General features: G+C 37.6%; 2 protein-coding genes across 5 annotated transcripts; one reads left to right on the top strand and one right to left on the bottom strand.

Moving 5' to 3' along the window:
• The first annotated feature begins 308 nt into the window (after window positions 1–308).
• On the top strand, window positions 309–16,917 carry LOC108331579 (pentatricopeptide repeat-containing protein At5g57250, mitochondrial). 4 transcript variants are annotated; one of them, XM_052876157.1, is made up of 4 exons: window positions 309–3,717; window positions 9,999–10,170; window positions 11,883–12,042; window positions 16,897–16,917. In XM_052876157.1, exon 1 carries the CDS (start codon window positions 433–435, stop codon window positions 3,625–3,627), a length of 3,195 nt encoding a protein of 1,064 aa, XP_052732117.1. In that variant the 5' UTR covers window positions 309–432; the 3' UTR covers window positions 3,628–3,717; window positions 9,999–10,170; window positions 11,883–12,042; window positions 16,897–16,917. The 4 variants fall into 4 exon arrangements, with proteins under 4 accessions (XP_052732117.1, XP_017421852.1, XP_017421851.1 ...); XM_017566363.2 differs by lacking the exon at window positions 16,897–16,917 and adding an exon at window positions 13,345–14,967; XM_017566362.2 differs by lacking the exon at window positions 16,897–16,917 and adding an exon at window positions 13,338–14,967.
• On the bottom strand, window positions 13,416–14,753 carry LOC108331580 (aspartic proteinase CDR1). The gene has a single exon (XM_017566364.2). The coding sequence runs from the start codon at window positions 14,751–14,753 to the stop codon at window positions 13,416–13,418; it is 1,338 nt and encodes a 445-aa protein (XP_017421853.1).
• Window positions 16,918–17,313: the final 396 nt, after the last annotated feature.

Genomic DNA, 17,313 nt, shown 5'->3' with positions numbered 1-17,313 from the left:
TAAGTCATAATTTCATAAGAAGAAGAAAATATAATTTTAAGCATAATTTTAGTATTAATTTTTAAATTTTAGGTTGAAATCATAATTTGAAATACAATTTTAATTCTTAGAATTTATTTAAAAATCATATTTGACTCAAGGGTGGTTTAATCCTTTTCATATTAATGTCGAGATGCAGTTAATAATCGTGGAAGTGCAGGAAGCAAAGTCCTTCCAAAATGCAAGAGTATATGTAGCCCAATTGTATCCAGTGATCGGCCAGGCCCAATTGAAGTGGGAGGGAGCACCCCTCTGATCATGTCACTCTCTCAGCTTCAATTCAGTCTCGAACTGAAGAGAATCTGACCGAAGGAAGTAGCATTTCAATTTTCATCCAATGTTGGAACAACAACTACGTTGTTTTTGAAATCCAAGCGTTGTCTTTTCCCTTCTATGTTGTTCCACCCACGACCCTTGTCCCTCCAAACCTTGCTCAAGCGTGGCTTCACCCCCACTCCCAAACCCATCAACCGCTTCCTCCTTTTCCTCTTCCACCTTCAAAAGTTCAACCTAATAACCCACTTCTTCTCTCAGCTGCAAACCAACAACGCCCCCACCAACCCCCGAACCCTCTCCCTCCTCACATGGGCACTCCTCAAATCCCACAAATTCGAACAAGCAGAACAATTCATGCACACTCACTTGAAAATCACTCACCCCTTCATGTGGGACACCCTCATCCAAGGCCTCTGTGCCCAACGCCACGACCCTGAGAAAGCTCTCTCCGTTTTGCGCCGTTGTGTTAGGAACCGTGCTGTAGTTCCTTCTTCTTTCACCTTTTGTTTTATAGTTCATGAATTGAGCTCAAAGGGGCTGATGGGTATGGCCGTTGAGGTGCTGGAGTTGATGGCTGAGGATGGAGTTAGGTACCCTTTTGATGATTTTGTGTGTAGTTCCGTGATTTCTGGGTTTTGCAGGGTTGGAAAACCGGAACTTGGGGTGGATTTTTTTAAGAGAGTCACTGATTGTGGTGGGTTTAGGCCCAATGTGGTGACGTGCACGGCTCTTGTGGTGGCTCTCTGTAAGATGGGGAGGGTTGGAGAAGTATGTGGTTTGGTGCAGTGGATGGAGAAGGAAGGGTTGGCATTGGATGTTGTTTTGTATAGTGCTTGGGCTTGTGGGTATGTTGAGGAGAGGGTTTTGGTTGAGGTTTTAAGGAGGATGAGGGAAATGGAGGAGAAGGGTATAGGCCATGATTGTGTGAGTTATACTGTGCTTGTAGATGGGTTCTCCAAGCTAGGTGATGTGGAGAAGTCGTTTACTTTCTTGGCCAAGATGATAAAAGAAGGACACAGACCTAATAAAGTCACATACAGTGCAATCATGTCTGCTTATTGTAAGAAGGGTAAGGTGGAGGAAGCGTTCGCTGTATTCGAAAGCATGAAAGAATTAGGAATTGAAATGGATGAATATGTGTTTGTGATTTTGATTGATGGGTTTGGAAAGAGAGGGGATTTCAGTAAGGTGTTTAGTCTGTTTGATGAAATGGAGAGGAGCGAGATCAGCCCTAGTGTTGTTACATACAATGCTGTTATGAATGGTTTATCCAAGCATGGGAGGACAGTCGAGGCGGATGAGTTATCGAAAAATGTTGCTGCAGATGTGATTACATACAGCACACTTTTGCATGGGTATACTGAAGAAGAGAACATTCCCCGGATTTTGCAGACAAAGAAGCGAATAGAAGAATCTGGGATAGCTATGGATGTTGTGATGTGTAATGTACTGATCAAAGCACTGTTTATGATGGGTGCTTTTGAAGATGTTTATGCACTTTACAGAGGAATGTCTGAAATGGATCTGGTTCCAAATTCAGTGACTTACTGCACAATGATTGACGGCTATTGCAAGGTAGGTAGAATTGACGAGGCTCTTGAGGTATTTGATGAATTTAGAAAGACTTCAATCTTGTCACAGGCGTGCTACAATAGTATTATTAATGGCCTATGCAAGAATGGTATGGCTGAAATGGCCATTGACGCATTACTTGAACTCCATAACTCAGGTCTCGAGTTGAATATAGGTACATTTAGGATGTTAATGAATACAATCTTTGAGGAAAACAATACAAAAGAGGCTTTAGATTTTGTTTACAGAATGGATGGTTTGGGACCAGACATATATAGTGCAGTATGTAATTATTCTATCTTTTTATTATGTCAAAGAGGATTACTTGATGATGCAAATCATATGTGCATGATGCTGAAAAAGAGAGGTCAACCTGTCACGGGCAAGTCTTATTACTCAATTTTGAGAGGGTATCTTAGTAATGGGAACAGGGAGAAAACTCTGCTCCTTTTGAATAGCTTCCTGAAAGAATATGGTCTAGTTGAACCAACGGTACAAAGTATACTTGCATGTTACCTCTGTCTGAAAGATGTCAACCTTGCCCTTCAGTATCTTGGAAAAATGGTGGATAACTCTTTTGCCGACATTTTCCCTGCCTCTATTCTTAAGATTCTCATAAAGGAAGGTAGATCTATAGATGCATATAAGCTTGTCACAGCGATTCAAGATAATTTACCAGTCACATATTTTGATTATGCAATTGTTATTGATGGCTTGTGCAAGGGTGGATATCTCAATAAAGCATTGGATCTCTGTTCCTTTGTTGAAAGGAAGGGGATGAATTTGAACATAGTCATATATAATTCAATCTTAAATGGATTGTGCCATGAGGGATGTCTTATTGAAGCATTTCGGCTGTTAGATTCGTTAGAGAAACTTAATTTAGTACCCTCTGAAATAACTTACGCTACAGTAGTTTATGCTCTATGTAGAGAGGGGTTTTTGCTAGATGCAGAGCATATTTTCAGGAAAATGGTTCTCAAGGGCTTTCAGCCTAAAGTACAAGTTTACAACTCATTACTTGATGGATTTTCTAAGCTTGGACAATTAGAAAAGGCATTTGAGCTTCTTATTGATATGGAGACAAAATATATCGAGCCTGACAGTTTGACTATAAGTGCCGCAATTAATTGCTATTCCCAAAAGGGTGACATGCAAGGAGCCCTTGAATTCTATTATAAGTTCAAGATGAAATCTGTATCACCTGATTTTTTTGGCTTCTTATATTTGATAAGAGGCCTTTGTTCCAAGGGAAGGATGGAAGAAGCCAGGAGTGTCTTGAGAGAAATGCTCCAATCCAAGCATGTGGCAGAATTGATAAACATAGTCAACAAGGAGGTTGATAGTGAGTCAATAAGTGATTTCCTTACCACTTTGTGTGAGCAAGGAAGGGTTCAAGAAGCTGTTACAGTTCTCAATGAAATTGCCTGTATACTTTTTCCCGTTCAAAAGTTGTCCACTTATAAACGACAAAAGATTTATGAATGGAAGGATTTTGGTTCTAAATGTTCAAGCATTCTACCTTCCTCTTGCAAAAGTGGTTGGAATCTTGGATCTTGTGATGGCAAAGATGTAAATAATCTTGCAACAAATAACAGTGATTGTATGACAAGATCCCAGATGCAGGGTTTTGACTTCTATCATTCTAGAATTGCTGCATTTTGTGCCAAAGGGGAACTTCAGAAAGCAAATCAATCAGCGAAAGAAATGCTTTCTGATCTGACAGAGTCCATGAACTGAACGTGTGGGGTAAATAAGGAAAATTCTTTTAGTGCTTGAACTGCTTCCCGTGTGCTGCTGGCAAAGAGAGCACATGGATGACACCTACAGGTACATAATTTTTCATTATAGTTAAGCTTCTAAAGTGTCTATCCATGTATAATGGTTTACCATTCCTTTGGTACTTAACATAATTTATTGAAACTTACCTGAAAGCTTAATGCCACCTTTTAAATTATGTAAATTCTTAACTTCTTTGTTAGACAATTTTGGCATGGCATCTACTTTCTTTACAATTTCCATTCTTGTAATCATGTTTATTGTCTTCTGAACTATTACATTTATTGCATGTCATTGCTCGTGTCAACTGGTTTGAGTGCTTTTACCCTTTGTCTTTCAATTTTATTTGGTCAATCTGGTTGTGACTCTGTTAGGCAATTAAAGGTTTACGTGAGAAGGGGTAAAAAGGGGATGAAATAAGTAGTGGGAGACGGTGGTTAGTTGGTTAGAAGAGAGAGGGAATATAAATAACAAACAGATTAAGGAGAGAGGGTATCGAATATGATTTTGGAATTGAGACTGGACCTAGTGGCCAGTGGAGGAAGGGAGGCTTCCTTGGGGGAGAGATAGATACCTGTATTCATCTTTTCTATACATTACTGAGGAAATAGAAATACAGATACATGCATAATTCTTTATACTGTTGAATGTGTGTATTTTTGTTGCTACTGTTCGGCTCCTTGTATAAAGGAACCTAACAGATTTGGTCCGACCTGCCGGATTAGTTTTGAAGAGGAGAAGAAGGAGAGGTAGCGAAGAAGCATGGAGGGGCGAATGGGGGCGATGGAGGCAACAATGGAGGAACTGAAGGCAGAGGTGAGGGCGATGACTCTCGCTTTTCAACGAACCTCAGGAAGACGTTCCAGGAACCATGTTCGGAGCTCCGCAGGGAGCCGCGACTCCGTCAACGCTGACCGTGAACGACGATCACCAGAGAGTTCGGAGGAGGAGTCGGAAGAGGAGGGAGGAGATGTGCAACGAAGTTGGATGAAACGTGTGGAACTTCCAACGTTCGAAGGAACGGACCCCATGGGCTGGATAGCGAAGGCCGAAAAATTCTTTGATATCCAGAACGTGACAGAGAGGGAGAAAATGAAGCTGGTATATATCTGTATGGAGGGAGGAGCTAGTTATTGGTTCCGTTTTTGGCGGAAGAAGACTAGACATCCAACTTGGAGCATATTCACTGCCGCTCTAACACGGAGGTTTGGAGGCTTAAACAGGGGCTCTGTTTATGAAAAATTGGCTGCCGTTCGACAAAGGGGAAATGTCGACGAGTATATACAGGAGTTTGAAGTACTGGTGGCGCAAGCAGCCGGAGTGAATGAGGAACAACTGTTGGGATACTTTTTCGCTGGGCTACAAGAAGGATTAAGAAATCTGGTGAGGCCGCATGACCCATGCGATCTGTTGACGGCAATGGAGCGAGCACGCGACGTAGAGCAAGCGGGTTCGGTATCGCGAGGTAACAGCGGAATGGGAGGAAAAGGAGGGGTGACCTGGGGAAAGTATTCCTCGAGCTCAGGTACTGTCGCGAGGACGGAGACCTATCGCGGCACGTCGGAGGGATCGGTAAACGTCGGCGGGGTCGGCGGTGGATCGGGAACGAAGAAGGAAGGCGTTTCTAGCAATGTCACCGCCCGAGCTGGTAGTAGCGGAGGAGGGAATACTCAAGGAAGAGGAGTAAGAATGTTACCTTATCCCGAATATATAAAAAGGCGTGAAGAAGGGCGTTGTTTCCAGTGCGGTGGCCCGTACAGCCCGGGCCATCGGTGTGCTGAAAGAAGTATGAGAGTGATGATTTTGGCGGAAGAAGGGGAAGAAGAAGGAGTCGAAGAGAAGATCGAAATGGTCGAAATGGAGGAACCGGTGATGGAACACACGGCGATGGAATTGTCAGGGTTGTCAGCCGGAGGACTCACCCAATCGAATACCATGAAGATACAAGGATGGATGAAGGGGAGGAGAATTCTGGTGTTAGTAGACAGCGGAGCTAGTCATAGCTTTATATCCACCAAATTGGTGAAAGAATTGGGTCTGGAAAGCATTGACACCCATCCCTATAAAGTGTGCTTAGGTGATGGACAAAAGAAAATAACTAGTGGATATTGCACAGGGGTTACCGTGAAATTGGATGGGCTGGAAGTTAGAGATAAACTATATCTATTTGAGTTAGGCGGTGTGGACGTGATATTAGGAATCACTTGGTTAGCTTCCCTAGGAGAAATTAAAGTGGATTGGGGACACCTAATTATGAAAGTGGAGGTTGAAGGGAAAGTAGTGGAGATCAAAGGAGATCCCACTTTAACACGTCGAATGGTGACTCCCGAAGTCCTCTTAAAAGAAAAGGAGATAGAAGCCATGACTCTCGTGTGGAGTTTAAGTCAAGCAGAAGCGGTGGAGGGAGATGGAAAAACCGGGAGATGGACACCGACTCAAGAGGCAGGGCTGAAGCAGATTTTGTCAGACTTTGAAGGAGTATTTCGAGAACCTCAGGGGCTGCCACCTGAAAGGAAAATTGATCATCGAATACCCTTGAAGGAAGGAACAGAGCCCATAAGTGTCAGGCCATACCGCTACCCACACCTCATGAAAACAGAGATAGAGAGACAAGTTGAGGAAATGTTGAAGCTCGGTGTGATTCGTCCCAGCAATAGTCCATATTCAAGCCCAGTAATATTAGTGAAAAAAAAAGATGGGAGCTGGAGATTTTGTGTAGATTACAGGGCACTGAATAGAGTCACAGTGGCAGATAAATACCCAATACCAGTTATAGAAGAACTGTTGGATGAGCTTCAAGGGGCAAGGTATTTTTCTAAAGTTGATTTAAGGGCTGGATATCATCAGATCAGGATGAAAAATGAAGATATTCCTAAGACAGCCTTTAGAACGCATCAAGGGCACTACGAGTTTCTCGTTATGCCTTTTGGATTGACAAACGCCCCTGCCACGTTCCAAGATATGATGAATTCTGTCCTCAGGCCATTTTTGAGGAGGTGCGTGTTAGTTTTTTTTGATGATATACTAATATACAGTAAATCTTGGGATGAACATATGCAACATTTACAGCAAGTTCTGGAGGTGTTAGCACAGCAGAAGTTATTTGCTAATAGAAACAAATGCGAATTTGGGAGAGAACAAATTCGTTATTTGGGGCATAAAATTTCAAAGGCGGGAGTTGAGATGGATGAGGAGAAGGTTTCTGCTGTGACAGCATGGCCCGAACCAAAGAGTATCAGAGAGTTGAGAGGGTTCTTAGGTCTGACTGGATACTATAGGAGATTCATCAGAGGTTATGGGAAGATCGCTCAACCTCTCACCAACCTGCTTAAGAAGGGAAAGTTTGACTGGTCTCTTGCAGGGGCAGAGGCAATGCAGAGACTCAAAACAGCAGTCACCACAGCTCCAGTGTTAGCTTTACCGGATTTCTCTCAAACCTTTCAGGTGGAGTGCGATGCGTCGGGCACAGGTTTAGGAGCAGTTTTGTCTCAAAACAGAAAACCAATAGCTTATTTTAGCAAAGCTCTTTCCGAAGTGTCACTCACCAAATCTGTTTATGAGAAAGAATTGATGGCTTTGGTGTTAGCCATCCAACACTGGCGACCCTACCTTTTGGGCCAAAGGTTCGTTGTTTATACTGACCAGAGGAGCCTGAGATATTTGTTGGAGCAACGTATTACTACTCAAAATCAGCAGAATTGGCTGGCTAAATTACTGGGGTATGAATTTGATATTGTTTATAGGACTGGGGCATCCAATAAGGTGGCGGATGGGCTCTCAAGAAAAGGGGAGGAATTGGAGGAGGGAGAAAAAGTACTGCACATGATATCTAGGCCCTATTGGTCCAATTTCCAGGAAATTATGGAAGAGGTTGAGAAGGATGCAACTCTAAAGAAAGTGATGGAAGATATAAGTGCAGATCCGAATTCACATCCGGCGTATACCCTGGAACATGGGAGATTACATTACAAGGGGCGGTTGGTTTTGTCAGCACAATCTTCCTGGATACCAAAATTATTAACAGAATTCCATAACACGGTCACAGGAGGGCATTCAGGAGTCTATAGAACATATAGAAGGGTGGCACAATCCCTGTATTGGACAGGAATGAAGAAGACAATCACCGACTATGTGGCTGGCTGCCTAGTATGCCAACAGCATAAGTACTTGGCATCCTCACCCAAAGGTCTCTTACAACCTTTACCCATTCCTAAAGCAGTATGGGAGGACATCAGTATGGATTTTGTGGTAAAATTACCTAAATCGCAAGGATTTGACACTATACTTGTGGTGGTGGACAGACTCAGCAAATATGGGCATTTTATTCCCATTAAGCATCCATATACAGCAAGGTCTATAGCTGCAGTATTTGTGAAAGAGGTGATTAGATTACATGGTATACCTATGACCATTGTTAGTGACAGGGACTCAACATTTTTGAGCATCTTTTGGCAAGAGATATTTAAATTGCAAGGCACACAGCTTAAGATGAGTACTGCCTACCATCCAGAGACAGATGGACAAACGGAAGTATTAAACAGGGTACTCGAAACATACTTACGCTGTTTTAGCTCAGAACAACCTAAAAGTTGGAGTTTGGTGTTACCTTGGGCAGAATATTGGTACAATACCAGTTATCAAGGGGCATCTAAGTGCACACCCTTTGAAACTGTTTATGGCAGACTTCCTCCCACACTCACACGATTCATCCCTGGGGAAACAATGGTAGAAGCAGTAGCCCACGACTTGCAGACACGTGATGAGGCTTTACAGCAACTGAAACATCATCTGGCCAGGGCCCAAGCCCAGATGACACACTTTGCCAATAAGAAGAGGGTGGAGGCCAAAATCAAGGTAGGGGATTGGGTATTTTTAAAAATCAGACCTCATAGGCAAACATCTATGCCAACAAGACTTCATCCGAAGTTGTCTGCACGATATTATGGTCCTTTCCGCGTGGAGCAGCAAATAGGCCCAGTCGCCTTTCAGCTACAACTACCAGAAACAGCAAAAATACATCCTATTTTCCATGTGTCCCAGTTGAAGTTAGCTATTGGAACACATTCAGTTGAAGGCACCCTCCCAACTGAATTGCAGGATGACAACCCACGATATACACCAATGAAGGTGTTACAGCGAAGGAACCAGCAAAATCAGGGAAAGGAGATACCCCAAGTTCTCATACAGTGGCAGGAGAATGATATTGAAGGTGCTACTTGGGAGGAGGAGCACTATATCAAACAGCAGTTTCCTAACTTCAACCTTGAGGACAAGGTTGATAATGAAGGGGAGGGTAATGTTAGGCAATTAAAGGTTTACGTGAGAAGGGGTAAAAAGGGGATGAAATAAGTAGTGGGAGACGGTGGTTAGTTGGTTAGAAGAGAGAGGGAATATAAATAACAAACAGATTAAGGAGAGAGGGTATCGAATATGATTTTGGAATTGAGACTGGACCTAGTGGCCAGTGGAGGAAGGGAGGCTTCCTTGGGGGAGAGATAGATACCTGTATTCATCTTTTCTATACATTACTGAGGAAATAGAAATACAGATACATGCATAATTCTTTATACTGTTGAATGTGTGTATTTTTGTTGCTACTGTTCGGCTCCTTGTATAAAGGAACCTAACAGACTCTGCTGTTCTCAGTCCCCAATGCTTGGAGATATTGGGGTTATTACACATATTGTCCAAAGACCTGGGCCTGTACTAATACTGGATCTAATTTTATTACTAAATAAATGGGTGTATTAGTTTATGGTATTGCAATACAATACATGCTTTCGCTGCCAGAAGCTGCCTTTCACTCTTGTCCTCCTTGCCTAGCCCTCAACCTTAAAGCATACCATCAACCTTGATCTGTGTGTCCATGCTTCCAGTAAATCAGTTCCTGGAAGTCAATGAATGTGGCACCCTTTCTGATTTTCCTTAAAGGGTTAATCCTTTCTATAAATGCATAATAGTAATGTGTGTGTAATAATAAAAAATGAAAAATTTCTGTCATGTTCAATGTTCTGGACTATGAAGGGTGGTTGCAGTGGTCTCTTTCTCTTTTACATTCCCTTACTATGATATAGACGAACAATATTTCCAGTTTCCATTGTAGTAATAACAAGCCAGACAGAGAAGTGATTTTGTAGCCCTCTGTCTTCCTTTTTGCTACAATCAATCTGAAAGGGACAAAAGTCTAAAGGAAGGGGAAACAATATCAGCCTAAAATACATTGCAGAAATAATCATAATTTTTTTTTATAACCTTATGATAATCTTTAGTACGAGGCACGAGACAGTGAAAGCTCATTCAGGGTATTCTTGACATTTGACATGTACATTCAGGGTATCATGCTTTGAGTCACAGGACTGGATCAATGCTGGATCCTGTTTGAAAAGGCAGTTATGTAACATGGTTGATGAACTACCGTCTGTCCTTGCTCCTGTTCTGCACTTTCACCCATAAAGTGACTACCAAGGAACCTGCTGGACTCAACACTAAGCCACTATAGAAATGGTAATATATATAATTCTTTCCAGTAAAGAGATTTAGCTACAGCAATGATTCTGGTAAAGCGCATCTTGTTGATGATAAAATTGAACTTTTTTTTAATTCCTTTGGTTTCCCCTACAACTATACAATTATTTTATTTTATTTTTACTCATTTTTTTCACTTTATTAAACTGTATATACTTACACTGGATAGGTGATGAAATTAGTTTCATACTCTATTTGTTTTCTGTTTTCAATTATATGTGGTTTTCATTTATGCTGGCTAATACAGTACTTGTATACCAAAAACATTAAAAGAAGTATTTTTTTTCTTAGGCTCAAACTGAACAGACTGAAACACTTTTCTTTAATTTTTGTGAAGTAGTTCTTTCGGTAGATAACTTCCTTTTTGTGAGGGTATGTCATGTCATGATGCATTTTCTGTCTAACTGTTGTTTAGTAGACACTTTTTGTTCATAAAATAAATTATATGGACTCAAAAATCATAACATCCTCATAAAATAGGCTTTATTAAACATGGAAAAGAAATAAAATTTTATTAGTTAAGGAAGGCAGATAAGGAAACCCAAATACCTGGAAAAATTAGAGAAGACACATTGTATACACACTGCCCAGACTTCTTTTTTCTTTTCATAAACTCAAAAGTTGCATCTCTATGTTTTCTTTCTTCTTTATGCATATAAATTTTGAATTGATGGAAGAAAGGCTAATCCACATTTTGATGAGTGAAACAGAAACTTTGAATTTTTCTTATGCACTGCCAATTGAATTGTTATTTTATTCTACTTTTTAGTTTTCATTGACTTGAAGATTCTTGTTTTGATTATTATACTTTCTAATTTCTAGCCATTTCATATATTTGTTTTAAGAACCTTGAATCTGAAAGGTTCTTGGCTTGGCTTGGAAGAAATGAACCTTTGGCTAAGATTACATATAGTCACGTCTCAGTTTACTCTATAAAATTGTTGTGCATGGAAGTTCTGTTGAGAATTTGTAGAGAAAACTGGTTTCTTTCATATCTTTCACGATAAAAAGAATACTGTTTATCTTTATTTTTCTTGAAGCATAGCATTTTGATGAACTACATCTGTGAACTTCCTTGGAGCAACTAAATTCAAATTTTCAAAAGGAAATGTGTTTTGAAGCAGCACTTGAACAATGGTTGTGGGTTGTGCTGACAATTTTTTGACAAATGATTTAGACTTAAGGATGGAAGTAATGAAAGAGAGAGAAGTAGATGGAAGAGATGCTAAAAACTGTGTATGGATATGGACTACACTGCAAAGTTCATTTTAAACAGATTGATAACGATAAATACAAATAATTATAGGATATTTTATTTTTACATACATAATATTATGATATGCCTATAGATGATATTCTAATAAGATATTCTTATAATAAAGATCCTAATTAAGTAAGAAAATAAATCAAAGTATAAAAGACGAACAAGTCCTAAGAGATCATCTAAGATACTATACAATATTCTAAGATAGTCTGAAGATATTTCTTATATTTCTAACAATGTGTGCGTATGCATGTATTGACTATGAACTGTATGGAAACATATTTTAAATAAAATGACTGTGTACCTGCCAAGAGCAGTAAAGGTGTTACAACATGTTGAACATTACACATTACTGATCTGAACAGAGTTTCCACCACTTTGTAGTATTTTTTCCATCTGTGATTGGTTCTACTCTTATGATATACAGCTCATGGTAATACATGAAGAATGGCTGCTAACACAATACTCGGAATACAAGAGCTGTCATAATGTTGTATTTCTAGAAAGAAAGGTGATAAACTGCATGCTAATTTCTGCTTTAGGCCTGGATCGACCAAAGTTACTCCTTCTCTAAATGGTTATTGAACGTAAGTGTTTTCCTTTCTGTTCATGCTATAATAAATAAGCATATTGAGTGGGGTTATTGTTTTTTGTTTTTCTTCCTTTCTTCCCCTCTTTCAACTGAATGATGCTTGATTTGTAGACATTAATTTTTTACCTTATTCTATCTGGCCTTATAGATCTTGATTGTTTTTTCTATTAAGGTTAAGTATTTCTCAGCCAGTTGCATGTAGTTGCAAACTGGCTGTGTCTTGAGCCTTTAACAGAGATGGCTGGACTGTGGAGAAAACTGGAGTTAGACGTTGAAAAAGGCCTGTCTGGAAGAATGATTTTTGTCATGTCACTAAAAATAGAACTGTAACATTATAGGAAGGTGTGAAAAAGTGTTTTTTGTTGGTGAGTGAAAATTAATATTATGTAAGAACAATTATGATGTATTCATAGATAGTTCAAATTTACATCTGTCAGTCCAGTCACCTACCTAAACTACTTACATTATTCATTTATGGCTTAAATAAAGTTTATAGTTTTAATATGTGGTTAATTTTTGTTTTCAGTACTTAATATAAATATTTGTTTTTTTTCTTGAGTACATGTTTTAGTTTAAGTCTATTACTTGAGTTCTCGAGTTTACATGTTATTTAAGTTTACATGTTATTTAAGTTGAGCACATGTCATACAATTTGTAGTGTTGAGAAATAGTATATATTAAGTCTCTTTTGTTAAGTGTACTAATAAGATATGTCGCTGGATTATGAAAATCATATTGGTTATAAAAATAAGTTGAGAGATTAATTACTGTATATGTGTTTGTTAAGTTGAAAGAACATGTATCATATGATTTGTAGTAGTAATGATTTTATTAAGTTCCTTTTGTCACCAGTACTGACAAAATGCTACTTATGATAGAAAATATATTGAATGTTTTTATTTAGTGATGTTATCTTTATTTATCAATCTTAAAGTACGTTGTGACAAATATGAATTCTGAAAGAGAAAAAAAAAGTGTAGAAAAGAATGAAATAATTTTTTTCATTAAGTTAAATTTACTTTTTGTACAAGTTAAACAACAACACAGATTTAGATATATTATTTCTTATTTTACTTTTTTGGAAGTCTTTAAAGAATAATGTCTCCAAGTATATCTTTAGTGTAAATAATTTGCTTTTGCTTATATTTGAGCTTGGAGGTTAGTTATACTATCACAATACTCAGAATACAAGAGTTGTTATAACTTCTAATGTCTTGTATCTAAATTCAAAATAATTAAAGCCATATATGCCATGAGAGCAACGCATTGCCATTTACTTTACCTTGTTAGTGCACAGATAATGCTTTTGTTGTGGATTCAATCAAATTGGAGTTCAAGAGTTGTGATTTGTGAATGCATTCACAATCATCAACCACTAAGAAGTTCACAATCAATTCTTTGAAAGTAAACATAGTTATTAACAAGGTCATATCCCACATTGTAGCTCTGTTGGGCTAACAATCCAACCACTGAAGGCTTACTTTTAATGTCGATGTTACTGGCTGGACCTATAGTCATGCAGAATATGTCATTACTGACTTGACTAAAAAAGCTTCCAGAATCCATAGCCAAATCTGCTCCTTCAGCAAAATGAAATGTAACCACTGGAAACCCAGCTAGATCTTTGTTGATACTACCATAATAACACAACATCCACGGGGAATTTTCAATTATTGCTCCTCTAAAGGACCTACCAATGAGATTTCTAACTTCTTTGTAGATTAGTTTATGCACATTATCAACTAGGTAGCTGATAGTGCTACCTGTGTCAATGATGACTCCTCCTGTGCCATTCTCTTTTATCTCAAAAGTTCTTGGAGCTATGTCAAGCCTTTTCTCCCCTATACTTATGCCTTCCATGGTGACATAATAAAAGCCATTGTGGACTTCAAAAGGGGTGGAAAAACCTTCAAGATCTGCCCCTTCACCTAATATCAGTTGGTTGTAATTGTAATGAGGGTCAGCCAGGTTGCCTATGCAGTAAGAAAACTTTCTACCAATTTTTGTTGCCAAAGATTCAACTGCACTGTTTAGTCCTAGTATTCCATTGTGTCCTGGATCTGAATCGTATCCAATGTAGTGGCCACATCCAAATAGTACATCTAATATCTTAGAGGTACCTTCATCAGTTGTCTCAAAGACAACAGTATCACGACCATATGTTCCTGAAGCTGTGGAGCCATCTGCATAAGATGCACGAAATGGAATAGGGTCACATTTGCAACCCTTGAAGAGACATGGTATTTTGCACTGTGGGAAAAAGGTGGAAGACTTTGAGGGGTCAAAGAGTGGTCCTAAATGGTTGTCACAATTTGTGCAAGGGGAGCACATGATCCAGAAGCTGTCACTGGCAGTGTCTATAATAACTAGTTGTGGGATAGGGGGTTGGCCTATTGAGATATTGGCCAGTATGGTTCTACCAGTTAAAGAGGGAGAAACACTAGCTTTGTTGTCATTATTAGAGACCAAAGAACCTTCTATCCTTGCTTGAATGTAGGCTAAACGTGCTGCTGAGTGTTGGATATCAAGTTGAATTCGGTCTTGAGCTGTTGCATGTGGCTTGTAGTGAGGATGATGAATTGAGCCAGGGTGAATGAGTCTGGAGACCAGTCTTTGAGGTTTAACAGATGAATTGCTGCTAGTTGATGAGAAACATGTTGAAAAAGCCATCAACAAAAGAAGAAATTGTTCATATGCAAATGCCATAATATTGATCTTCTTTGTTATTGAATTTGTTGTTTTAGTTTATTGGTAGATTGTAGTTATATATTGCTTCCAAGACATTCAAGATAGTTATATATAGTGATAAATGAACCTTTAGGCTTTGCACACACATATATATTGATTGATTCACCTTGTGGAAGGTATGATTTGTATATACAAAAGAAAATTTATGACAAGAAATGAAAAAGTAAATTACCCTTAAGAGGCACCAGCCACATGAACGTTGCATGTCTTTATTTTTTTCTACTAGGCCCATCTTTACATTCTCTACCAATAATCAATCTAGAAAATGAGCACCAGCTTTTGTTGTGATTTGACATTCTTTATTTGATGTAATTCTTATTATAGTAAAATCTAAATATCCAAACATAAAAAATAAAATTACAATAAATATATAGAAAATTGGTTACAAAAATTACTTACTTTTATTAATTGTTATAGTTATACAATAAAAATGTTATATAATCTTTCATCACAACATCTCACTATTAGTTTTTTTGTAACAAATATTAAGATAGAAATAGTAAAATATTATGCATACGAGATAAATAGTTAAAAACTATCTTTATTAATAGTTTTAGATATATCATATCATTATAGTAACTCGCCTCGTAAAAATTCTTAACCAAAACTCAGCAAAGAATAAAAGTAAAAGCCTTTAAAATTTTATTGGATAAAAACTAGAAAGGATTCACAGGAACTAAAAACACAATTAGTGTAATAATATTTAAAGTAATATTTAATGTTAAAATAAAATAAAAGTTAGAGTAAAAAAAATCACCACACATATGCTTATAATAATGCTGAAGTTAGAGAAGGAAGTACAAACACAAAGTGACTACACCATATTCTGTGCAGCAGAAGAGTAAGAAAAATAAATATTAATTATCGAATCTTATCATAAATAATAAAAATATAAAGAATTTGAGTTTAAAAATTGACCCCCTCTCGTATAAATATAAACATAACTTTTAATCGGTGTTACAAAGTATATAACTTTACATAATAACATTAATTTATTGCTGTAATTTTTTAATTATAATTTCATATTATCATAATTATTAATATTGAATTTTATATAATAAAAATAATAAGTAAGTTATTTATATTTAAAAAATATATTACATCAATTTTAATCAACGTGATATATCAATTTTAATAACATATGATGTGAGTGATGTGTAAGAGTTTAGAAAATCGTGTTTTAAAATTGATAATATATTTAAAATGAGAAGACTTAATAATTTTAATATTAAAATTTTAAAGTATAAATATAATATTTATAAACAAGTTTTATTATTAAAAAATATATATTATTTCTAAAAAATCTTTTTCTATAACTCTTTCTATCTTCTTTCTAAGATTTTTTATAATTTGTTCATCTTCTAAATATAAGAGACGGTAAGATTTTTCTTGAAGGTAAGTTCATCAAATCATCCGATTAGTTTCTTCAATAAAATAAGTTGATTTTTTGTCTCTCTTTTAGTCTAATGGTTCTTCTTTTACATGTAGTCTTTTTGGCTTGCATGTAGTATTCGTGTTCTTCTTGCTAGTCTCTATTGATCAGTGGTCATAATTGTGTGTCCTGATTGTCTTTGTGTTTTTCATAGGGGTAAATTGAGCTACATGTGCATTTAAGTATGTTTTACGGATCATTAAGCTATTTGGTTGTCTTGTAGGTAAGGGAAGCTAGTTGTTTTAGTGTGTGTCAGTTGAATAATTTTGATTGATATTGGTACGTTGTTGAATCTGATTGATGTTTGTACTTGAATTGAGTTTTGACTTGTGGTTTGGAGTGTTGTGATTGAGGAAACTAAATTGCACAAATTGGTATGAATTTAAGGTATAAAAAGTGTGTTGAACCATCTCTATGAAAAAAGAATACCAATTTGAGTAATTGAACAAGTCTTAATTCACTTAAAATCACAAATATGAGTGTACTGTAATTTGGTGTAGCATTAACAAGTATTGGTGTAGTGTTGAGCACAAGTTTGGTTGTACAAGTTTGGAAACATTTCTTCTTCAGTTCGCGAAGTGCCCCTTTTTATCATTGAGCGCCTAGTTTTGAGAATGTTTTGGCATTGAGTGGTGACAAGGTACAACTGAATGTCATCTTGCATTGCAGGTCTGTAGCAATTTTAGTTCCAAGATGCTTTGCATCACCTTTTGCGAAAGGTTTGATGTTGGGTGTTAGGACTGTCGTTGAGCGCCACCTTTTTGCGAAAGGTCTGACGAGTGCCAACTTTGAACGGTAGTCTGTATGATAGTTCTGCTTCTTCTTTTTAGCTATTTGGTATTGATTTATATAACCATTGAATATGCTTCTGAGTATGACAATTGTATGTATGAAAATAAGGATGTTTATTATGATTATGTGTGGTATTCTTGTTGTGAGAATTTAAAGGAGATATCCTGATATACTACCAGCCCTTCATCTCATATACAGAGGAATGAGGTGGGGGAGAGAATGACAAGAGGTCTTAGGCATAAAAGGGACTAACCTTGTGAGGAGTAAGATGACAACACCTATGTTTATGACTCT

This window comes from Vigna angularis, chromosome 4 (assembly GCF_016808095.1).
Source record: "Vigna angularis cultivar LongXiaoDou No.4 chromosome 4, ASM1680809v1, whole genome shotgun sequence".
Classification (NCBI taxonomy): Eukaryota; Viridiplantae; Streptophyta; class Magnoliopsida; order Fabales; family Fabaceae; genus Vigna; species Vigna angularis.
Note: the sequence above shows the minus strand (reverse complement) of the source record. Positions and strands in the feature narration are given on the sequence as shown.

Excerpts from the sequence above, each read along its gene's own strand:
- LOC108331579 (XM_052876157.1), top strand. The coding sequence starts at position 433 with ATGTTGTTCCACCCACGACCCTTGTCCCTCCAAACCTTGCTCAAGCGT.
- LOC108331580 (XM_017566364.2), bottom strand. The coding sequence starts at position 14,753 with ATGGCATTTGCATATGAACAATTTCTTCTTTTGTTGATGGCTTTTTCA.